Source organism: Budorcas taxicolor, chromosome 5 (assembly GCF_023091745.1).
Source record: "Budorcas taxicolor isolate Tak-1 chromosome 5, Takin1.1, whole genome shotgun sequence".
NCBI lineage: Eukaryota > Metazoa > Chordata > Mammalia > Artiodactyla > Bovidae > Budorcas > Budorcas taxicolor.
Window position 1 is genome coordinate 109,714,189 of NC_068914.1, and position 25,390 is coordinate 109,739,578.

General features: G+C 35.2%; 1 protein-coding gene across 3 annotated transcripts in view; it reads right to left on the reverse strand.

Annotated features, from left to right (window-relative positions):
* The window catches only part of WASHC3 (WASH complex subunit 3), a 56,067-nt gene that overhangs the window by 30,132 nt on the left and 545 nt on the right, over positions 1-25,390 (reverse strand). Inside the window, exons 2-5 of one of the 3 annotated variants that reach the window (XM_052640898.1) lie at positions 25,144-25,242; positions 19,978-20,043; positions 17,757-17,864; positions 13,548-13,655 (exon numbers count right to left, since the gene is read on the reverse strand). In XM_052640898.1, the coding sequence (XP_052496858.1) occupies positions 13,548-13,655; positions 17,757-17,864; positions 19,978-20,043; positions 25,144-25,242 (381 nt within the window). Of the gene's footprint in view, positions 1-13,547; positions 13,659-17,756; positions 17,865-19,977; positions 20,044-25,143; positions 25,243-25,390 lie in introns of all 3 variants that reach the window. The other 2 variants (XM_052640897.1, XM_052640899.1) reach the window with 2 other exon arrangements.

A 25,390-nucleotide genomic window follows, 5' to 3' on the forward strand; every position in this document is an offset into this window, starting at 1 on the left:
TGTAAAATGGATGATGGCTATCTAAAAAAAAGGCAAGCTTCATTTCTAATAATTACAGATTTAGAAAATGCTATGACGCTGATATTAACTCTCATACTGCTGCCACCAAGGGTCATTAATTTGAACCTAAAAATGTGGTCAAAAAAGAGGCTCACAAATCTTGCTAAGCTGCTAAGTCACTTCAGTCGTGTCCGACTCTGTGCGACCCCATAGACGGCAGCCCACCAGGCTCCCTGTCCCTGGGATTCTCCAGGCAAGAACACCAGAGTGGGTTGCCATTTCCTTCTCCACAAATCTTGACTAGCACTAAATACAGTGGTTTCTATGGAGCTAAAAGTAATTTCTTTTTCAGTGATTATTTCAAGTGATTATTATCCCAGTGAGAAAGTGTTTCTCACTGACTGCCCATCAGATATCTTTAAAGATGTAAGAACAAATCATATGATAAAATGGACAAAACTGACACCGGCCATGATGACCAAGGCCCAGGCAGTTATTATTACTTCATTCATGCTAGCAGTTCCATCTATAGCTTTTAGACCTTAACCTAAATGCCTATCAAGAAAAACCCTTAAAGAAATTATTTCAAAAACTGAGGGATCTATTATGATGAGATAATTCGCAATACAGCTGTATCAATTTCCTCATGTGTTGATTTTTCCCCAGGATATTCCTGTAATATGTTAACTATTAGGTGTAATGACCAAAAAAGCACATGGTGTTTTCTTTGTACTCAGGTAATTGTTGATTTCACAGCTCTGTGGAAGACTCATTTTCCCCCCTTCATTATAATGCAGTGATAATATCTATAATTTGAAGTCTTGCTTTGTTAGGTCAGTTAATGCTATAACTCCATTATAAACGTCAGCTACACTACAATCTCTAATTTCACTCGAATGGTATTTGTTCTCTGAAATATGTATTAATAGCATTTTCTAAATTTAATTATACTTTTGCTTTCTAGCAATTAAAAACATCAAAAGAACTTAGCAAATTATTCTGGAATTTGTTGCTTAAAAGTGTAATAAATTCAGATGGACTCCTGTTCAGTTTTTGAAAACTTATTATATATGCCCATTAAAAAGGACTCAATGAAATATCTGCAAATATGGTAAAAAAAGCTATACACATACCAGAATTCTTAGTAGTTAATTATAAGGATATTCTACTGATCAAAATCACAGAATATTTACTTTTGAATAGTCTGATAGTGGTAATGTGTTTGAATTAGTGTTTCAGGAGTCTTTCATTCAATGGTCCTAGTGATGCATTCAAAGAAAGATGACAAAGATGAGGCATTCTATGAGGGTTCAGAACCACAATGAAGGGGACTGAATCAACTGGTCATCAGCACATGGTCTAACCAACCAACTGAATGAAAGTCATTCATGAACTTGGACTAGAAAAAGAACAAGAAGAGAGAAGTTAGGATGCTGTCTTATGAAAAACTTTGGTAAAATATATGTACATCTGGAATGTTTTTTAAAAATTGCAGTATTAAGATAAATACAAAAGAGGTAGATATCTTCAGGTAAAGGAAAAGATAACTTTCATTTTTTTTCCCAATAAAATTAAGTATTTTAAAATCTACTTTATTTCCCTTTAAAACATACAGTTAAACATATTAGCATTTTCTCCCAATTGTAGCATAATACTTACCAAAAAATTAACTCACAAATGATGTTATCAATTCAAGACAAATTATCTTCTATACTAGGACTGACCACCTCCTTGTGAATGCCTATGCTGAGATCCTTGTTAGAGTATGGTACTGAAAAGTGGCCTTTCTGGGACTTCCCTGGTGGTCCAGTGGCTAAGACTCCATTTCCCAGTGCAGTGGGCCTGGGTTTGATCCCTGATCAGGGAACTAGATCCCACAGGTCGCAAATAAAGATCCCATACAGGATGACAAAGATGCAACACAGCCAGTAAATAAACTTTAAAAATTAAAAAAAAAAAAATGCTTTCCTCAAGTTGATGGTCTCTAAAACCTCTATGACACTTTATCCCACCTGAGGTGAGCCCATTTAGTTATTAAAGCTCATTTGCTTCTCTGGTCTTTACTTTTTCTCCCATTAATTTACACATCTTAGACAACTTCTTTATAGTTAAGGTGAAAATAGCAATATTTCTAAAAAGAGTAAGCAATTACTTGATTTACTTAACTATTATTTCCTCCTTACCAATCTGTAAAACTTTTATGTGAGGGCCCTTACTTCTGTCATAGGTGGTCAGCAGGAAAAAACATAGATGGGGAAATCAGTTGGGTAACTAAAAAATTACCCAAATTATAGTTGGTTTCAGAGTAAAAGAACCATACCACACATTTCAGCAAGCATTAAAAACTGTCATTCTTAGTAAATCTTCAAAAACTTCCTTATGAACTTTAATAGTGGTGTACTGTTCTTCCTGTCACAACTTCTATCATAAGAGTTAAGGAGTTGTTTACATTAGTTGGAATGAAAGATATGAAGTCAAAAGATAAAAATATTTTTCTGCTAAATCCCCTGGTCTTTATTGTTTCCCATTTATATATCACTTAAAAAAAATCCCTAAAAATTTTTTTAAAGGAAATTCCTACTAAATTTAAAACTACCTTAAGCCTATCCACTAAAAATTATCTCCCCTTTATTAGATTGCTTACTTCTACTTCTTTTTCTTTCTTTTGTGCACTATTATGGTGTTATAATGAATGTAACGCAGATGAAGTAAAGTTTATTGGTGCTTAGCAAAATAAATAAACTGAAACAAGGAATTAAATCTGAAAGAACTGTTTCAGATAAGCTGTCCCACACATTACCTGAATTATTTTACTTATGAGACTGAAGATACAAAATATGATGTAGAGAATAAATTCTTGCAGAAATATAATCTTTTCATATCTACTCTTAAGAAGAACTGATGTGACAAATTCAGCACCCTATATTTATTACCTTATCAATTATTTTTAAAAGAAGATTATTTTGTGTTCCCAATTCTCTTATGTGGCACTTATTCCTCCTTTAAAAAGTTTTTATTTACATTAATTCAAATTATCTGATACATTACTAAACAACAAAGAGTTCATACGGCAGCCAAAGAACCCTCTACAACTCAGGCATCTGTGTAGATCAGCTTGTTGATGTGTGACCATTTATCAAATATGACTAAGAATTCTAAACTCTCCTGAAGTATACAGTTCAAAACATGTATATATTTCTAGAGATTATAAACACCATAAATAAAAATAGTTACGGTTAAACAACTAGTTCCCATAAACAAATTATTGAAATCAATACTTTCATGGCAACTGAAGGCTACACAAGGATAGCTATAATGAAAAAATATGGAAGCATTAACATTCTGAGCTGTATGGTTATGGGCAAAAGTGGTATTAGTGAAGATTATATGAGGAACAGATAAGCATCAAGGCAGGTGAATCACCAAATGGATACTGACAACCATCCAACTTAGTAGTCTCTGCCCACTACATGCATTCCCTTCAGTGTTGTAAGGAAAACAAGAAATCAGGAAAAGATACTTTCTTAACTTTAAATGTGTTCAGGGCAAGACTGGTTCTGACCTTCCAAACTTTCAATTTCAAGACAACATGGGAAGGATTCAAAAGACAGCTAAAATATTGAAAAATCATAATCTGGAAAACTGGCATGATAATTCTTTACATGTAGTTTCCTTAGAGGCTGGTTCACTGACTTTAGCAGAGAATAAGTAATTTCAGTAGTGCTTTTTTTTTTTTCTTTGCCAAATACAACGAAAAGTACCTGTTTCTAGGCTTTCTAATTACTCAGGCCATGGCAAAGCATGGGTTGTTACCTCAGGGGCTCTCCATTGGCAGCTAATTGTCACATTAGCTTAGGAAAAATCTTTATCCAATCTTTCGTTTGATGAAAGACAGAATGTAGAGGAAACAGGATAACTGTGGTCACTGAGTTCCACTGTGTGTGCTCAGTGCTCAGTTGTGTCCGAATCTTTGCCTATATACCCTATGGACTATAGTCCATCTGGCTCCTCTGTCCGTGTGATTTCCCAGGCAAGAATACTGGAGTGCGGTGCCATTTCCTTCTCCAGGGGATCTTCCTGACCCAGGGATCGAACTGTCTCCTGCACTGGCAGGTGGATTCTTTACCACTGCACCACCTAGAAAGCCCTGAGTTCCATTTTATGTCAACTCAAAGTAACTACTCATGTGGTTTATCATTCTGCTAAGCTTTGCTTCTTTCTTTCAAATGGAAAGAAAGTTATAGTCAAATGGAAATGTAACTGGGAAGGAAAAATATTTTCCCTTTTCCATTTTCAAAGTTGGCTAAATTACACAATTAAACAGACAAATATGTTCACTTTTATCTTTTCTTTATCTACATTCATATGTGTGGGTAATCAGTCACTGTCCATGCCAGCTTTTACCTTCAATGAATACTGTGATACTAAAACACCAGAGAAAACTGTCTGCCCCTAAACCTTTATGTAATGAAAAAATATTGACCTTGATACTGATCAGTAAACTTTAGCTATTATAAAGGAAACAAAACACATATTAAAATACCTAAAGAATTAAAAATTTTTTAAAAGTGACATAGAGTTGTTAAAACTACATCTGCAATAGTGCTTTTCATACCTTTGACTACATATGAACCAGCAGCTCCTCCTTTTGACTATATCGTTAATCAGTGATGAGAAACCTATCCTGGAACTCTCTACACCATGATCAGTCACATGGAGGTCATATCACAAAGGAGGTTTTAAAGCCCTGAACCACTCTTAAAAACCTATGCTTTACCTAAAAAGTATTCTACTTTATGCTTGATTAGTTTCCCCAGGTCCAAGGTGTATAATTTCTTGATGCACATTTTAAGAATCAGCTGGAGATGCTTTCCTTAGGTAATGGAAGTCACATTTCCCCAGGCCAACATCCAGGCTGGCAACAGATGCATCAGAACCATCAGAACCAAGGAGATTATTCAATTCACATTTAAATCCAGCCAAAGAAAACAGAGCTTAAAAAAAAAACAAAAAAACTAAGTGTCCAAAGAGACTGTTTTGGCAAATATGGTTTCAAAAAATACAAGTCATTAGCTTCTTAATGTGGAAGTCGGATTTTCCCAATGAACAATTTATTACTGGCAAAGTATTCACCAAGCTCTGCCAGTAAAAAAGGGGGAAATTGTTGGAAAAGTGATCTAGGCACACAATTCCAGTTAAGTTATAAATGCAATATGTAATTTAGTAAAGACTTGTGCTGCACTATTATGACAACAAACGTTAAATCAGAATCAATTATCTGCCACATTTGGAAGACAACAGTATTACTCACTGAAAAATCTTGTGCAAAACTTGCTTTAAAAGGAAAAAAAAAATCAGAAAAAGCCAGCAGGTGTTCCAGGAACATTCGTTAATAATGAGATCCAATTTGGAGATCAATTAATGGGTCAAAAATCTAGGAAGAACTTTAGATATCGTTTTATGAATGAAGGGACTGAGATCTTAAGAGGCAATATGGTCAGAATATGGTCACATGGGATTGAGTGACAAAGCTAAGAAAGTATACCATGATGCATCCAGAAGTACAGGGTAAAGATCTGGGTGTCCTCGGAGGCACCTGAATGGTCTCAGAGGTAAGTGGTTCCTGGAACTGTAGTCATTCTTGCATCTCACAGAAGGTAGTAATCCCGGGGGGAAAGAAAAAACAAATGAGACTAAAAACCAAGGTACTGTTTATTTCCCTGTGCATTGGTACTTGTGATTTTTAAAAGACTTTGTTGGCTTCTGTTTAAAGCAGTTTATATCAATTAAGCCGTTTTAATTACCTCATCTCTAAAGTGGATTTACAGGGATGTGACAAGAGAAGCAAGGCCAATTTTAATATAAAAGTAGCACACTCCAGGAGATATCTAGGACGCGGGAAGAGGAAGTTTTCAGGGTAGCTTACAAAGAAAGCTAGAAAAGATTGTAGTCCATCCTGATACCCAGAAAGCCTGAAATTTTTTTTTTTAAGTTTGTGTTTGTAAGTTATAGGATTTTCTGTGTCTTCCAAGTGATCACTACATTGGAAGTCAGAAAATTCAAACTTCTATACAAATGGAGAAGCTAAAAGAGCTTGAGAAACACACTCACTGTCTTCTGAGAGAGAATGGCATGGTTCTAAGTAATAATTCAGGGAGGAAGGAAAAGCAAAGATTACAAGAGGGTTGAGGGCCTAGTAAGCATTAAGATTTTGGAAAAAGATGAGAAACAGCATATGCGGGATTACAGGTATAAGACACTGCTTATGTACAATGGAGATAAGACAATCTCTTCAACAAGTGGTGCTGGGAAAACTGGTCAACCACTTGTAAAAGAATGAAACTAGAACACTTTCTAACACCATACACAAAAATAAACTCAATAAAGATCTAAACATAAGACCAGAAACTATAAAACTCCTTGAGGAAAACAGGCAAAACACTCTTCAACATAAATCACAGCAGGATTCTCTATGACCCACCTCTTAGAGTAATGGAAATAAAAGCAAAAATAAACAAATGAGACCTAATTAAACTTAAAAAGCTTTTGCACAACAAAGAAAACTATAAGAAAGGTGTAAAGACAGCCTTCAGAATGGGAGAAAATAATAGCAAACAAAGCAACTGACAAAGAATTAATCTCAAAATTACACAAGCAGCTCATGCAGCTCAATTCCAGAAAAATATACAACCCAGTCAAAAAATGGGCCAAAGAACTAAACAGATATTCCTCCAAAGAAGACATACCGATGGCTAACAAACACATGAAAAGATGTTCAACATCACTCATTATCAGAGAAATGCAAATCAAAACCACAGTGAGCTATCATCTCATTCTGGTCAGAATGTCTGTGATCAAAAAGGCTACAAACAATAAATGCTGGAGAGGGTGCAAAGAAAAGGGAACCCTCTTACACTGTTGGTGGGAATGCAAACTAGTACAGCCACTATGGAGAACAGTGTGGAGATTCCTTAAAAAACTGGAAATAGAACTGCCATATGACCCAGCAATCCCACTGCTGGGCATACACACCAAGGAAACCAGAATTGAAAGAGACACGTGTACCCCAATGTTCACTGCAGCATTGTTTACAATAGCCAGGATGTGGAAGCAACCTAGATGTCCATCAGCAGATGAATGGATAAGAAAGCTGTGTGTACATATACACAATGGAGTATTACTCAGCCATTAAAAAGGATGCATTTGAATCAGTTCTAATGAGGTGGATGAAACTGGAGCCTGTTATATAGAGTGAAGTAAGTCAGAAAGAAAAACACCAATACAGTATATTAACGCATATATATGGAATTTAGAAAGGTGGTGACGATGACCCTATATGCGAGACAGCAAAAGAGACACAGATGTCAAGAATAGACTGTTGGACTCTGTGGGAGAAGGCAAGGGTGGGATGATTTGAGAGAATAGCACTGAAACATGTATATTACCACATGTGAAACAGATCGCCAGTCCAGGTTCGATCCATGAGACAGGGCATTCAGGGTTGGCGCACTGGGAAGACCCTGAGGGATGGGATGGGGGTGGATGTGGGAGGGAGGTTTAGGACGGGGGACACATGTATATCCATGGCTGATTCATGTGAATGTATGGCGAAAACCACTACATATTGTAAAGTAATTAGACTCCAATTAAAATAAATTAATTCACAAAAAAACGGCACTGCTTATGGAGCAGCAACTCAAATTTTAAATGACAAAAATATAAAGACAATTAAAAACGAGAGAAATCATATTACTGCCCTCATATCAGTGTCCTGCAGCACTGTTAACTCCCTTTTGAGTACAGAATGGTTATTTTGGGGATCTTAGGAGTAGATTTATTTTTACTGTTGGTATATAGAGATTTCTTTCAGAAAGACAGGTTTTCTGCAGACCATGCTCTCTTTCCTTTTTTTGTACCAACAATTCCTTAAATTCTAGAATGCAGGCTTCTAAAATTCAGCTTTGATAACATGTAGTAATGTTTATGGTGAGTGACAAACTACTTAAGATCATAGTGAAGTTGCTCAGTCGTGTCTGACTCTTTGCAACCCCATGGACTATAGCCTACCAGGCTCCTCCCTCCATGGGATTCTCCAGGCAAGAGTACTGGAGTGGGTTGCCATTTCCTTCTCACTTAAGATCATAACAATAAGACAAAGCAAAACTCATTTGATGAATTATGCTGATATGGTCTTTCTCTATGTTAATAACTAAATTTTTAGTAAGTGGGTAGGCAAGAAAATCTTACTCTCAGAAATTGAGAAAAAAAATGGGCATTTTAATGAAAATCTACAACCTTGTTGGGAAAGTGAATCATTTTCTAGTATTGATAAGATAATTTCTAATAAAGCTACCCTCTAGAATTAGCTGGGGTTAGGCTCTGACATCAAATTTATTTTTCTTTCTTATACTCCTTGCTCTCAGTCACTGTCAAGGAACTGAATCATCTTGGAAGAATAAACAACTGTTTAGAATAGGAAGCTAATTTACTATCCTGGAGTACAGAGATACAAAGCTATCTAGATTATTCCCATGCTAATGACAGAAACTGAAGGATTCAATGCCACAGATTGCAAAGGGTCTCTAATGACTCTTCTCCACTTGTGTGAGGTGTTTTCTAAAGGAGGGTGGTATTGTACTTTAAAGCTATAGTTTTGTAAAGACAATGATAAAGGAACCACAACTAGCTATGCACATGTTGCTGAATCATATTTTAGGGGATGACTTATGACACTGGAATGATTATACTCCTGGAAAAGTGTTAAGTAATTTAGAAGAACCAAAATTATGCTTAGCAAGACCCACAGGTATGATCAAGGGGCTTTAAACTGAAATCAAAGGATAAGAAAACTCCTCAACTAAAACTCTGAGACTACGAACAATCACAACATCATAGGAGAGAAAAATAAAGTAGAAGAAGTATCAAGTTAAAAGATATAAACAAATAGAAAACAAATCCAACCACCTAAAAAAAAGTGTGTGTGTGTATCTGTACATAGCAAACTTGAAATTTCAAAGTAAGTAAATTTCAGGGACTAACATTAGTGGGAAGGAATTCATGAATGGCAACTGACATTTGAAAGGAGTATGTTACAATGTTATATAATGGAAAAGCAGAAGATACCTTTAAACCAAAATACCTTTAAACCAATTCATATAAACTACATGGAGATTCTTGAACATGGGATAAAGGAATCATCAAGCTAAGTTAAAATAAGGTAAAGGCTGTATTACCAGAGGGGACATACTTTTTGGTTGCCTGATCAGATGGAGGATTTAGGTCAAGTTTTCCTGAAACAGGTTGCAAACAAACACAAGGATAAGATACAACCATGATGGGCAGGTGACATTAGCTCTTTATATGTACTGGCAGCTTTAATTTCATTCAAATCAGAGCATCTGACAGACCCCTAAGTTACCCTGTTGAAAACTGCTGCTGCTGCTGCTAAGTCACTTCAGTCGTGTCCGACTCTGTGCGACCCCATAGACGGCAGCCCTCTAGGCTCCTCTGTCCCTGGGATTCTCCAGGCAAGAATACTGGAGTGGGTTGCTATTTCCTTCTCCAATGCATGAAAGTGAAAAGTGAAAGTGAAGACGCTCAGTCATGCCCGACTCTTAGCGACCCCATGGACTGCAGCCCACCAGGCTCCTCCGTCCATGGGATTTGCCAGGCAAGAGTACTGGAGTGGGTTGCCATTGCCTTCTCCTGCATCCTTCAACAAAGGAAGCAATGAGAGGAACTGATTTAATGATTTCATACTTAAGTTTAAACAAAAAGCCAGAACTGAATGATGATGCAGAAGTGACAAGAAGTCTAGAGTGACCATGCCAATGGAAGACAATTCTGGGCTCTGTCAAACAAGCTGCCACATCTGCAGTTGGATATTTTGAAGGTCACTCATGATATTCTTAGGAGACAGGAAAAATAGTGGATTTATAGATAGCTTAGTAACTGTCATCTGAAGAGTAACGATCAGCAAGTTCACATCAACCTTGAGGGTCTATCTTTGGTTTGGGTCTATAAAATATTTTAAATCAATAACTTGAAAAAATAGGACATTTATACACTTCCAGCGGATACAAATTGGGAAAGAGTTAATATGCAGGATAAAATAGTACATTCAACAAATATTGGGACTTCCCTGGTGGTCCAGTGGTTAAGACTCCACACTTCCACTTCAGGAGGTGGTGGCTTGATCCCTGACTAGGGTAGTATGATCCCACATGCCACTCAGTGTGGTCAAACAAAAACAAAAAAGAACAACAACAACAAAACAGATATTGATTGAGCAACCTTATAAGCAAGGTGTTAAAGTGAATATAAAGATTGGTCAAGGCATAGGCCTTTTGCTCATGATTTTCTTTTCAACACAGTAGATAAAGATATTTTTAAATTATCAAGGAACAAGATTTGAAGTTGATAAAAAAAATAACAGATAAGTGGTTGAACAGATAAATGAAGGGAGACATCACCTCTGGCTTTATATGTCAGTGGGTTCAGGATCCTAGGTAATTTAGTCAAAGTGTTCATAGGAATGTGTCAGATGAGTAGAATTTGGACAGGTAGTGATCAAGAGGAGGATCGAGATCCAGAGGTGGAAAAGCATGGAGCTTATATTGAGAAAGTTTTGTGGTTTTCTCTGAAGAATGAAATGTAGGACAGGGAGCAATAGGATACAAAAGTTGGGTAATAAGGTTCTGGGATACAGGTTGGCACAATGAACTAAAAACAATAAAATTAAATTTAACTTGGATGAACTTATAATTTCAAAGCAAAGATGTTGGTCCCTGCTTTCTTCTTGAAAATTATTACCCCCAAATACTAAGGCAAAAAAGAAATAACATGAACTCCAATTTTAATGACTAAGAGGCATCCATGAACCACAATAAATGGAAATTAAAAGCAGATAAAAGAATGATGACTTAGCAGAGCAAAGGAAGGCCAAGTCCATGTGCCTGAAGAGGAGGATACCACAAAGAAGCAGCACTTCCAGAACCCTGGAAATGTTTAGGAATTAGAAACACCCGTACCAAAGGCAGGAGGAGGCAGAGGACTAAAATCAAGAATGTTGGGTTAAAAACAGCAAAAACACTGAGGCAGAAGAAATTAAACTCCTGCTCATGGCCACACCAAACAAAAAGGATGCGCTTGAGCTAAGAGCCAGGTACCACTGTAGAATAAGATAGTTAAAAAAACTACAGTTTTAAAAAATAGTTTAAAAAATAAGGAAGTATTTTTAAAAATAAGAAAAACAACAATTTATTGCTTCTTAAATGTTTTTAGATAAAAATTACTTGAATGATGTTATAAAACAGTGTAAAATATTTGTAAACAGTTCTTAATCAGAAGAGCATTTTCCAAAACACATATGCTCTGGCTCCAAGTCCCAACTGCAGAGATTCTCGTTTAATGGGTGGGAACTAGCAACCTGTATCCAGAAAGTTTCTTACTCTGAAGACCACTGAGCTAGTGTAAAAAAAGTAATCTATCACCAAAACCTATCAAAGGTTAAACTGGCATTTCATTTTCATTCATAGGTGTATCCTATGTGCCTGGTATGGTTCTAGGATCTGGGAATACTAAAGTAAACAAAAAATTCCCCATCCTTGTGGAGTTTATATTCTAGAAGCAGGAGAGACACCAATAATGTATGCAAAATATGTAGTATTTTGCACATAATTGAATGGTCATATGAAGAAAAATACAGTTGGGAAGGAGTCAAGGGAGTGGGACCAGAAAGAAGGTAATATTGCTGCAAATATTTGAAGTAATAAAAGGAAAAAAATGTTAAAGATATTCGGGAAAAGTGTTTCAGGGAGAGAGAACAGATGCAATGGCCCTGAGTTAGGCAACTGTCCATCGATTTATTTAAGGAACACCACGGAGGCCTATAGAGCTGGAGCACAGTGAGTGAAGATAAAGAGATTAAAAAGGTAATAAGGGAGCTGAATTGTATAAGATCTCACAGGCCTGTGAAGGACTTTGACTGTTATTCCTAGTGAGATGATAGCTATATGATTAGAAGAATGAATATGTAAAGAATCCATTTACAGATATAGATACAAACATATATGTTATATATGAGATTCTGAAAAGCAGTGAAAGTTGTCTAAGTAATTAATAACAAAATAAAAATGTCAAGTGGTGTCTGGAAACCTTAGCTGGCTAAATAAATCTAGACAATACTTAATATGGTACTTTAGAACAAGTGTTTAATAAATATTTGTGGACTAAATGGACAATGAATTTACACTGAAAAAGGAGATTGAGAGTTTTTCAAGTTCTTGTAAAATTTGAGGCAATGTATTAAGAATATAACAGTTACCCTAAGATTGGGTCTTTCATTAAATATTTCAAGGTAGTCTTACAGATACAAAGCAGATTTTACTATTTCCTAATTATATCAGTTAGGCAAGAAGAGATTAAATAAAAAGCCTTTCAGAGTTACTCTAAAACTTTTGAGTTTTCTTTTGTTTGAAAGAGTCAGAGACATAGTTTTTAACAGTTCATATTTTAAGCTTAGCTTAAGCTTTCATCGGTTCTAGTTTTAAAAATTCATTCATCATGATTCACACTCAAACTAGTGCCATTTTATCTTTATTAGTTTAAAAAATTTATATATTTTCACTCCAAAGTCTGTTTTTCTCTCCTCAAAGCCTAAAACCCAGAGTTTTGACTGCCAATGAAGAATTTTGAAAGTGACAAAGCCATTTCTTCTGATAGTTAGAAAAAGTGAACGCACTTTCTTTTCTCCATTGTCACCACTGTAGCTTCTCAATAAGCCAATCTACTCTTTCTAGTTGTCAGATAGTCTTTGTTTTTAAATTATTTTGGTGATAATGCCAAGGTCAGCAAAACTGTTCTTATTTAATGTTAGTATACTTCTTGTGCCTGATAATAAAATTTTACAAAAGCATTAATTTTTTGATCAACTGAAAAAGGACAGTTAGCTCCTTCCACTGCTGTAATAGGACTTTCTACAGGAATGAAAAGAAACTAACTTCTTCTACAAAACAGCAAATATTGTGTTATATTTTTTTGCATCATACCATGTAATGATGATTTCTTAGAAAAATTACCCATTCTCAAGTCATAATATTAAAAGCATTACTTTATATGCCAAGTAACTTATGCTCTTTTCTGTGAACCGAACTATTGATAGGTGAAATTCAGAATAAAAATACACAAAAAACCCATGTGTTAGAATATAGGAAATTAAGCTGTGTGATGTACTAAGTGAATAATTCACTTTCATTCTTCTGATATACATCCAAGATTTGCAAAGATTATGAAAGGTAAAAAGTTTACATAAATCTATATCAAACTATATTAATTTGAAGTGTGAGATCAGTTTTCATTAGAAAGATTTGACTTTTGCTTACTCTTTATCAGGGCATTCATTAAACATAGGAAAGAAGTAAGAGGATAGAAAACTTGGTCACTTGGTTTAGCAGTTTTCTCAGATTGAAAAAATAACAATGAAACCTCCAGGGTTAAGAATTTCAAAGGAGGCTGCAAGACAGAGAAGATAGACCAAATCAGCTTACCACTTGAACCATTTTGAGATATCTGGCATATCTTGGATCCTTGGCTACAGTTAAGATATTTTCTGGTGTTACTTCACTTTCCTGTGGTCCAGAGTCTTGTAAACTGTTCTGCTGTAGAAAGCATGGTGTATAAATCTTTAGACAATTCACAAAAGGGGTCCATCATGTTACTTAAAAGGGATGTTTCTTTTTATTATTCTAAAGCAAACAATATCAGAAAAAATCATATTCTAAATTTAAATACCAATAATTTAATTACAGGATATATGTTTCCAAATATTTACAAATACTTAAATAAGATTGCAGAGGAAGTTACATGTAATGTCAACACTATATTGTTCCCACAAAAGTGCAAACATATTCAAGGCATTAAAAATTAAAATTCTGCTTTACTTGTCCCTCGAGTATGGATACAAAACATGAATTATTGATGGACCTATTATTTTAATAAAACTTTTAGTAAAGCTAGTAAAGCTATTTGATTTGTCAATTGTTCAACTCCAGTGGACAGAAAATCGGTTTTCTAGGTATCTATACCATCTACACAATTATACTTCTCATTCACTGAACAATCTTGTTCTAAGTGGATATGGCTATTCTAACATCTCTAAAGGCAAGGCCTGGAGAATTTGTGGAAGAGAAGCTCATTTCTCAAACAAAATTATGTTTATATATATTTCAGCTACTTATGGAATTATTAATATTCTCCAAAGAGTGGTTAAGATCATAAATACTACTTATAATGAAGAATTTGGATAAAAATGGTTTCATCATATAGGCAGTTCTCAACTTTGCATGGTACCGTGTAAACGGTAACTCATCCAAACTGGAATCCTATCTTTATTTAAGTGCAAAGCCAAGATTGTCTGTATATAGTTCTTGATTTTTCTATCAACTTAAACATTTATAGTAAGTCCACTTAGTGACTTACTGTATGTTAGCATTAAGGGTAGTTCCTTAACTGAATGATATCAACTTTATGTCTGCATATCTCTGTTGAAGTATAAATAAATAAAAAAAATCTTTCAGTATTCATAGTTATTAGAATATAAATTATATGTTAAGGTTTTCCCCCAGATAATTCAAATATAGATTAAATCTCTTTTAAATGCTGAAGCAAGTAAAATATCCCCAAATTCTTTAGGTTACTCCAGTTATATGACAGTGTCAAGCGTACAAAACTGCATATATGTGTGTGTGTGTAAATATGTATATACATATACACATCCATCTGCAAAATGCATTAATTACAAAACATCCAAAACATTTAATTAAACAAAAAATTTCAACAAGACCCATGTATGCTTTTAAAAAAATAAGGACAATAAACTCATACAATAGCACAGTGGAGCAAATGGTAATTACATATAAGACCACTAGATTTTAAAACTCAGCCTTTAACTTCAGCCTAATAACCAAGACCTCAACAAGGTTTAATTATATCAGGTCTTACACCTTTGGTATTTGTATGACCCATTAAATCTTCTACCGTATCTCTCAACTGTCCTTCATTTTATTCTGAAATTAATCTCAATCTGTACAATTAGATGTTCTACTGTGAGTAATGATAAGATCTGAGCCATGAAATTAAAGGTGCAGAAAAATCAGTATGCAAACCTTGGGTCTTTGACTCATATATAGATTGGAGATTGCAATGAATGGATGATTTAAAAAAAAGTTCATGATTATCTTTTAACTGATAAGCAAGTTGACTGTAATGTCAATGGAAATTCTGTGTTAAGCAATACTTCAGTCCATTTCAAAATATTTTATATAAAATATACCAATTAAAAACAACGGAGAGAAATAAAGAGTTGATTTCAATATTAAGAACATGCTGAACAGTTATATTAAGCCAATCAATATACAACTTTATCATATTTTTTAAATTCAGGAAGCCAACAGTACTTCATAAATCCTCCAATGAATTAATAACTATTTTTCAATAAAATTGCCAGAATGTCAAGTAATTCTGAATTTTAGATAATTCAGTTGTGATTACTTATAATCAATTTTTTGAGACTTTAAATAGGCAAGACCAACACAATTGTACAAGTTTTAAATACATATTATATATGGGTGTGCACAGTAACACCTGGAAAAGTTAATACTGAAAGTCAGATATCATTTTATAAATTTATAGAAATATAATAATGGCTAGTATCCACCAAAGAATACCTACTAGGTAGAATGGAAACATGTAATAGCTTTTACATATGCCTTGTTTTAGAAAAAGGATGGTTTATCTTTAATTGATAAAACCTTGTAAAGTTAAAACTCCTCTAAACATTTGAATTTATTTTTGTATATTATATATATTCCAGTGATCATCACAATGGAATTTGTTATATTAATTAAATGGATGTTAAATTTTCTAATACCTAATTGTTAAGTAAAGCGAAGTGAAGCAAAAGTCATTCAGTCATGTCTGACTCTTTGCAACCCCATAGACCTCTCTAGGCCAGAGAAGTCCATGGAAATCTCTAGGCCAGAATACTGGAGTGGGTAGCCTTTCCCATCTCCAGGAGATCCTCCCAACCCAGGAATCAAACTGGGGTCTCCTGCATTGCAGGTGGATTCTTTAAAATTGAGCTATCAGGGAAGCCCTAACTGTTAAGTAAACAGTCATCTAATTCATCCACCAAATATACAATATTTCTAAATTTTAGCTCCTCCCACACAGAGCTTTGGACCACATGTGCTCAGTTGCTCAGTTGTGGCCGACTTTTTGTGATCCCATGGACTATAGCCCGCCAGACTCCTCTGTCCATGAAATTTTCCATGCAAGAATATGGAGTGAGTTATGTTTTATGAATTCAACACAGGTGCTAGAGACAGTGCAGTGTAGGAGATAAGAGATAGGATTCTTGACACCAGGTTGTTTGGGTAAAAATTCTAGTTCTTACATTTATTGTCTGACCTTCAACAAGTTAACCTCTGTGTATCTCATTTGACATACCTGTAAAGTATTAATAGAACTGATAAAAGTATTTACTTCATAGGGCTGTTGTGAGAATTAAATGAGTTAATTTATAAAAAGCACTTAACACACCACACATACAGTCAGAAACCTTTACATGGGAGGTATTATAATCACAGTCAACGTCATAATGATCTAAAAGATATCCCATAAAAAGTACCTCCAGGTACAAATGCAAAATTCCATATACATAGGAAGTCTGTTTGTTTGGTATTACTTGTTAGACCACCATTTTAGTGATTATCTTATTTTGGATTTTAATACCTCACTGAGATACACTAGCAATTATTCTTAAACAATGAAGAATTTTTATTTCTTGAAATAAAAAGTAATATACAATTTAAATTTTTACAGAGCATAAATGAACATTAAAACATAAGAGCCAAACATAGAGTGCAGGCCTTACAAGGACGCTGATTTGAACAAATCAACTCCCCAAACACGCTTTTTGAGACAAGTGGTGTTTCTTAGATTAGGACCTCTCAAATTTTAAGAGCCTTCAAATCACATACGGATCTAATTAAAATGAAAATTCTGACTCAGTGGGTCTAGGGTGGAACCTGAGATTCTGTATTTCTAACAAGTTCTCAGGTAGGTTGCTGGCCCATGGAGCAGAGTTTTGGTAACAAAGAGTTAGATATTATCAGGGAATTATTGCTCATAATATTGTATATGATAAAGGCATTGTGGTTATACAAGAAAATGTCAGAACTTTTCACAGATGCTCAGGGAATTATACATGGGTGAAAAGATATGATGCCTGGAATTCACTTCAGTGACAAAAAAAGACAGATGAAGCAATTGCAACAAAATCTCAACTGGTGAATCCAGGTAACGGGCACTTGGTTAGTCACTGAACTATTCTATTTTTATTCATGTGTGAAAATGTCATACTAAAACATTTAAAAGACACATTTCTTACAAGAACCAAGAAAAAAATTTCCAGAGGGAACTTGAAGAAAGTAGTTATATTCAAGATTATTCCTAGTCCTGTATAGGTCAAATTTCTGTTTTATAGGCAAGAAAAATATTAACTTCAGGAAACTGTTCAGAATAACAAAATGAAAAGCTAATAACTTTTTTCAAACTGTATTTTTTATCTTAAAGTTTAAAATATTATTAGTCAAGTGCTATATTTTTATTTAACTTCTTTATTTGAACCTGCAGATTTGGTCTGTCTGGTTCACCCAAGAAGAGGTGCTCATGCTTCCCGGAACTTAATCACATACCTGTGATTGCTCTGAAGTAGCTTCAGAATGTGTTCCATTTGTGATCCTAGTGACATTTACAGGAGATACTTCAAATGTGACATCATCTAGGCCCGGGATAGATGATAACTGTGAGGAGAAAATTAATGTTGGTATATGAGGATAATATTAGATCTTTAAAGAGTAAGTTTCTAAGTATGTGTTGTGTTTCAAATAGTTTTCTTAAGTTTTAAAGCTATAGAAGTGGTTTCATAAAATCTCATCTTTGGTTGAAATTCTCCATGCCATAAACTACTTAAAAGTGAAAGGGATTGACAAATAAAATATTTTTGAAGAATTTTTCACTAATCTAATTTAGGTTGTCACCATTCTTTCTCAGGAATTATTTTTTTAATAAGGAATCCTAGTGTAAGGAATGAGAGCATGGGTTTTGGAGTCAGATTGCCAAGGTTTAAGTCACAACATATGTTGCTGCTGCTGCTGCTGCTAAGTCGCTTCAGTCGTGTCCGACTCTGTGCGACCCCATAGATGGCAGCCCACCAGGCTTCCCTGTCCCTGAGATTCTCCAGGCAAGAACACTGGAGTGGATTGCCACTTCCTTCTCCAATGCATGAAAGTAAAAAGTGAAAGTGAAGTCACTCAGTCGTGCCCGACTCTTGGCAACCCCATGGACTGCAGCCTACCAGGCTCCTCCGTCCATGGATTTTCCAGGCAAGAGTACTGGAGTGGGGTGCCACTGCCTTCTCTGACAACATATGTAACCCTGTGCAAATCTTCCTAGGCCTCAATTTTCTCACCTGTACAGTAGGGGATGAGAAAACTTACATCCCAAATTTGTAAAAAGATTTTGATTAAATATATTTTGTTCCCCTTCAAAATGTGCTAGCACATTTTAAGTTTGAATAATCTGGGAAATGAGAAAACTCTTGCCACCTGTTAACATATGATGCAGCTTATTTTTTTCTTCTTTCTTTAGTAATATCACTTTATGTTACTACAATGTGTTAGTTTCCATACATAAAAAATGAGCATGATGTCAGTGGTTAAGCATTTTAGGTTGGATTTCCAAGATCCATGCAAACATTCTTTTCTGATTTCATCCTGGTATCAGTGACACACATCTGTCAAATGTTTGGCTAACTTTGAGGATTAACTCTATGGTCATGGAAATAATTAAGGTTAACCTGTCCACATGGCAACTTAACTTGTGACCATGGACTCTAACTTAAGAATTCCACAAACATTAAAATAATATACATATTCATAATAAAGAATAATGAAAAAACAATGGCAATAAGATCTAAAGCAACAATATTCATTGAAAACTGTTGACTGATGACAGTATTTAGCACAGTGGCTATGGCCCTAATAGTTTCAAGTGGGTATGGCTGCTAAGAAACTATTTTGAACATGTTCAAGGCCAAATATCCTAAATTACAAGCTAAAGAAATGTTCTGAGGGAAATATAGTAGCTGAAGACCACAGGAAGATGTAGAAAGCATAAACCAGACATTCTGATCCCTATGCTAGAAGATATTAGTAATTTCACTTCCTTCAGTTCAGTTCAGTCACTCAGTCGTGTCCAACTCTTGGCAAGCCCATGGATTATAAATAGTCAATAAATATTTTTTCAGGTCAATTTTTTTTGATAAAAGAACAAAGTCACAAAAATATATTAGCATCTCCATTATTTTATATACAAGAAAAGCACAAAAAACCTGCAAGCTTTCAAACTGAAACAACCTTCCATTTTTGCTTTTATATGACAGTTACCTTTTGTGATATCTGACATCAGAACTGGTACTACTCACTAGCATTTAATATATTTACAAATGGAAAATAGCTGAGATTTTCTCCAAATTTTGTTCTGGAGACATGTAAAGTTTTACAGAATTTTTTCCTGTGTTATCTATGACTACTATTAAGATAATTGTGAGTTTTCCATTAAATGAAGCAAACTATACAACATTCAATTTGTTAACATGTTACTCATTATGTTTTTGATTAAATAATGAAAGAAACCTTGACCCATGTGTATATTTAAACAGACTCAGTTAGTGGTTCATAATGAAGATATTTCCTTTGCAATTATAATATATTAAACAAATGAAAGCACTGCACCACATCATGGATGCAGGAGCTAAGTTGAATTCATTCCTAAATACAATTAAAGTTAAATGCAACTGAGAAAGTTGATATATGTAGAGCAAGTTTATCCTATAAATTATTCAGAAATACAAACCTTTGCATCTAAAATATTGAGAGTTGTTTCAATTTGCTGGATTCGAAGAGAAAGGTCTGCTAGTTTCTGAAAAAGAAAGAGTAGAAACAAAAGGATAAAGTTAAAAACTATGGTTAAAATATTTGTGATTTTCTAATATACTACTCTCTTATTTACAAGAGTAAGAATTGAAACTCAAGTATTCAATTATCTTTATTAGGATGTTTCATGGTTATTTTATAAAACTGTATTCATAGAGAAGCTGTTACATTTTCAGTCTTATGAAACTCATTATCAGAGCCATAATCAATCACTGGGACCAGAATGTAAACTCCTCTGAAGACAGAGTTTTTTATTCACTGTTATACCCCTTGTGACCAGAGCAGTACTTGACACTTAACAGAAGCCTGATAATTACTTGTTGCTGAATGAAGGAATTCTTCATAGAACACAGGATTAAAAACTAGCCCCAAACAGAAAGGAGCAGGGTCTGCCTTTGTATATCACTTAAACACAGAAATATATACAATTAGTCCCAAATTCAAACTTTCCAAGTTTGAAAAGAAGATGAAATTGGAAGATAAGTAGTTAATGTTGGGAAGAATTAAAACAGAGGAAAAAAAAAAAGAATACTAAAAAAGCAAAAGGAATCAACCAACCATTAAAACCCAAGATAAACCAGAAGCAAGAGCTTACCATGCTCTAGTTATTCTGTACCATTAAATTAGCCATATATATGTGTTGTGTGTTAGTCGCTCAGTCATGTCTATTTGCGACCCCATGGACTGTAACCTACTAGGCTCCTCTGTCTGTGGGATTCTCCAGGCAAGAATACTGGAGTGGGTTGCCATGTTCTTCTCCATTTTAAAGTATGCACTTGATATCATTTATAATCCCACACGTTTTATTTTATGCATTTAAAAACATTAATTTCATTTCACTAGACTACCAAAGGATCCACGGCAAAATTAAGAACCTCTGCTTTTCAAAGATTATTCAGCATAATAAATGTTTTTGAGTCTGTTCCCATGTAATTACTGTTATAATACACATAAATATGTACTTTCTAAAATGCCACTGTCCCTTGACAAAATACACCTGGTTTCATTTATGGGCTGCTAAAGCGCATTTCTATGATGTTTATGTCGTCTGCATTTTCCTTCTAAACTCCTAGACCACCAGAAAGCAGGTTTCTTAGTCTTGGCTCTATTGACTGAGCTCTATTGACCGGCTCTATTTTGGGCTGGATAATTCTTTGTTGTAAAGGTCTATCCTGTGCACCATAGGATAGTTAGCAGAATTTCTGACCTCTACCCACTAATTGCCACAAAAATTCCCCAACTGCAACAACGAAAAATGTTTCTAGACATTGCCAAATGTTCCCTGGTTCAGAACCACTACTCTGAAGTGTAGATGACTATGAATATAAGTAACATGATCAATAACAATAATTGTCCCCACCTTTGAAAGTTTCAGCAGAGAGGAAACAGAAAGGTATGTCTACTTTCCCATCCATTTAACCATCCATCCTCTTTATAAGTATTTAAAGCAAACCTGACATATCTTGAGTTGGGACAACAGGGGAATTTACAAGGTTCCTAGTTTTTCAGATAAAGTTGAAGAGTTCTTGATGCACCACCTACTTATTTGCAAGGCTGTGCATTTTACTCAAGTGGAAAAAAAAAAAAAAGAGGAAGAAATATGGAGCTAAAAGTTGAACATAGGAAAAAAAGCACTGTGGGACTTCAGGTTTGTAAAATATCCCATTTGCAGATCCGGTTCTTTAAAAGAGAAACAATTAGTCATTTTGGGTTGAGTATGTCCTAGAAGCCAGAGAGGGAAGCAACTGATGGTTTTACTGAGCTTCATCTGACACTTAAATCCAGCAGTTGTAAAAGTTTTAAAAGCAGTTGTAAAAGTTATAGCAGTAAATAGGGTTTTCAGCAAAACCTTATTTGGTTTAAGGTGAAGTCTGATGGTGGGCCTAAAAATTGGACATAGAAGATAAGCACTAAATTTTTTTTTAGGTCATGTGAAAATTCTCAGAGCTTTTGCCTGTATTTAAAGTTGTTTTTTTTTTTTTTAAGAAATGTTTTACAATATTTAGAAATGACTAAAATCCCAGTATTTTAGGCATGTTACAAGTCTGAGTCAAATATACCTGATTGCCCTGTTTGCTGAATACCTTTAACTTTAAAATTTACAATAAGGTTAAACTTCCACTCAGTCTTATCTGTGCTATGCGCAGAACTTGCGCTGTTCTCCATGTACTTCCTATTTAAAATTTGTAATCCACAAGATTTGGATGATTAGGACCAGAATAGAAATGCTTACTGGAGACTTGTGAGGGAAGAGGAGACAGACCCTGAGAAACTCTGTAACTTGGGTCAGATTCAACTACTTTCCTTTCTCCATCTTGTAACTTTTCTCCTATCCTGGTTCTAGTCATTAGAAGAGTTACAAAGTAGTTCAGTATCCAGAAAGTTTTTTAAAAGCTAACTTCTTCACTTTTCCCTTTATCAAAGATTCTGAAACCAGTATTAGTGATGAAGAAAGACTCCTATTGATTTCAAATTTAATTTTCATTTGAGTTTAGCTGTGACTGAAGATACTGTTTGGGTTTGGTTCAAAGCAGATTAAGTGAAAAAGTTAAAACAAAAAAAACCCCCAAGAGCCTCTCCCCTCACAAAAAAACCCAAACAAACCAAAACCCACCAGGTTTTCTTTTCCCTCCAGTTCACTTTAAGTTCAAAAAGTAATAGCTGAAGTTTAATTTTTTTTTTTTTTTGGAGGGAAACAGAGTGGTTTTGGTCCTTGTTTAAGGCTTTAACTAAACAAAGACCACAGGTTTAATAGCTGCTATAAACAAATAACAACCCAGTGTGGAAACTCATCTTAACTTGGGAGAAAATGGCCCTTCATGTATGAATATGTATATTATATCCCTGGAGTTTATTATATAAAAGACATTATATTAAATAGAAATGGCACGGTAAAGAAGAGAACACAAATCTAAAAACTAAATTTTGAAATAGCTATAAAGAAGACAGTGTAATCTCTCACTTGAAAATGATATAAACATGCCTCTTATTCAATTAGATGGTGTAACAGAACAGAAGATTGCAACCAGGTAACAGATCAGAATTGGAATCCCAGCTCTTACTTTCTAGCTGTTTGAATGTAGGCAAGTAGCTACTGAAGCTATAAATACTATGCCCTCAAATATATGAAGAGTGCATGAATAAATGACTAAGTAAATGATTTAAGCCTTTCTACATCTCAGTTTCTGTATTTCTAAAAAAGAGATAATTGGACCTTTCTTAAAGGTCTGGGCTGTGATAATTAAGTACACGTAAAGCACTTAGCACAATGCCTAGCACAGAATAAGTACACAATAAATATTATTGTCATCACACCAAGTAAAAAGTCTACAATTGACATAAACATCCAAGATGAATGCTACAAGCTGAATTCTAAATGAATGACAGTCAATCCTAAATTACCATCCATTAAGGAGAAAAAGGCAATTAGCTACTTTTAAATTTCATGAATTTTTGTCAAAAAGTTTTTTCTGGGGTTCAAGGAAGAAGCAGGAAATAGTGATATAGTCAAAACAGTTGGAGGGGGGTAGTTGAGAGAGGAACAGAAGGGAGGAAAGAATGAATCATGAGGCTTTGATAATGGATAAGCAATCAACAAGACAGTTTTTGTTATACTTTATCTGTATGTGTGCTCAGTTGTGTCCAATTCTTTGAGGCTCAACTCTCAGAGACCTGACTCTTTGATACCCTGTGGACTGAAGCCCATCAGGCTCCTCTGTCCGTGAGATACTTTGGGCAAGAATACTGGAGTGGGTTGCTATTTTCTTCCTCCAGGGGATCTTCCCCACCTAGGGATCAAACCTGCGTCTCCCGTCTCCTGCACTGCTAGCAGATTCAGCTGAGCCATTGGGGATTCCCCACAGCAGGGGTATTTAATTTTAAGTGGTCACTGAACTTTTGTAAAGTAGAATTTGCAAGCTTATGGAGAAATACTGTCCTATCTGTGTGGGAATTTCCTCTAGCCTATGGACTGAGCACAATGATTTTAATATATTAAAGTATATATAAGTGTATCCTGTTCTTAACACAGAATAATGGCCCCAAGGACATCTATATTCCTACACTTTTTAGGCAGCAACCATCCCTCTATGAACAGTCTCATTCAAGGACTGGATCGTGGGGGATACTCAAATGATGAACAGAAATTTCAGCACTCAGGTAGTTCATGACCCCAAAGTGGAGCCCTAAGGTTTTACATGATCCTCAAGTAGTAAAGAAAACTGATCAAGAACACCTTTTGGTTTTAGATGACTGTCCCACTTCCTTGTCCTCTTTTTCTCCTTTCTTCAAACCAATTTCAAGTCATGCTTCCCATTTTCCTTCCCACTCTTAGTTTTTTGTTAAGACAGGTGTCCCTGGATATGGTACCTAACCTGTCACTGGGTTGTGTGTGCATGCTGTTGTTTCCGACCCTTTGCGACCCCATGAACTGTGGCCCACCAGGCTCCTCTATCCACGGGATTTCCCAGGCAAGAATACTGGAGTGGGTTGCCATTTCCTAGTCCAGGGGATCTTCCCTACCCAGGGATCAAGCCCATGTCTCCTGCACTGGCAGACAGACTCTTTTACCACTGTGCCACCTGGGTCACTGGGTTACTTGATCCTTAATTCACAACTCATTTGCAGAAAGTATTTTTACTTCTATCATGATATTTGATGCCCAAGTTATGTTTCTAGGCTACCTCCCCAATCATCTTTTCCATGAAGCAATGTAACATAATTTTAATAGAAACTGAAACAGTATATATTTAAAATGCAATCCTTCGGGTAAGAGAAACATAACCAACTTCAAAATTTAAAAAAAAAAGTTTTTGTGAAATCTTGGAACTGCTTTTGTTGTTTAATCACAATAAACCTTACTGAACTATTTCACAAAGCCTCCAGAAAGTTCATTCAGCAGAGATGGGCTGTAGGAACTGACGGTAATAGAATCAAAGAGGATTTAAGCTATGTCAACACAATAACGGGGACAAGAGGTCATAGTACATGATTGCATACACCATTAATTCTTACTTTACTCATTTGTTACCTTCTAAAGTGCAAGGTGACATTGGGCCACTCATTCAACCAGTATCAAAGGACCTACCTCCTCACAAACTGTAGAAAAGCGGTTGAGGAACTGTACAGTGTGCACCACAAACTGGTTTAGAAAAGCCACCGTTCTTTTCTGTTGAATAGCTGGCACCTGTTTTACGTAAAAATAAACATGATCCGTACAGGACGAAACGTACAGCACGAAATCACCTTGATATTAATAATAAGGAGGCGTTCTCCTGTGTGATACAGTTACTGGAAGTACTGCGAATAGTCATTAACTTGTTTTCCTAAACTGT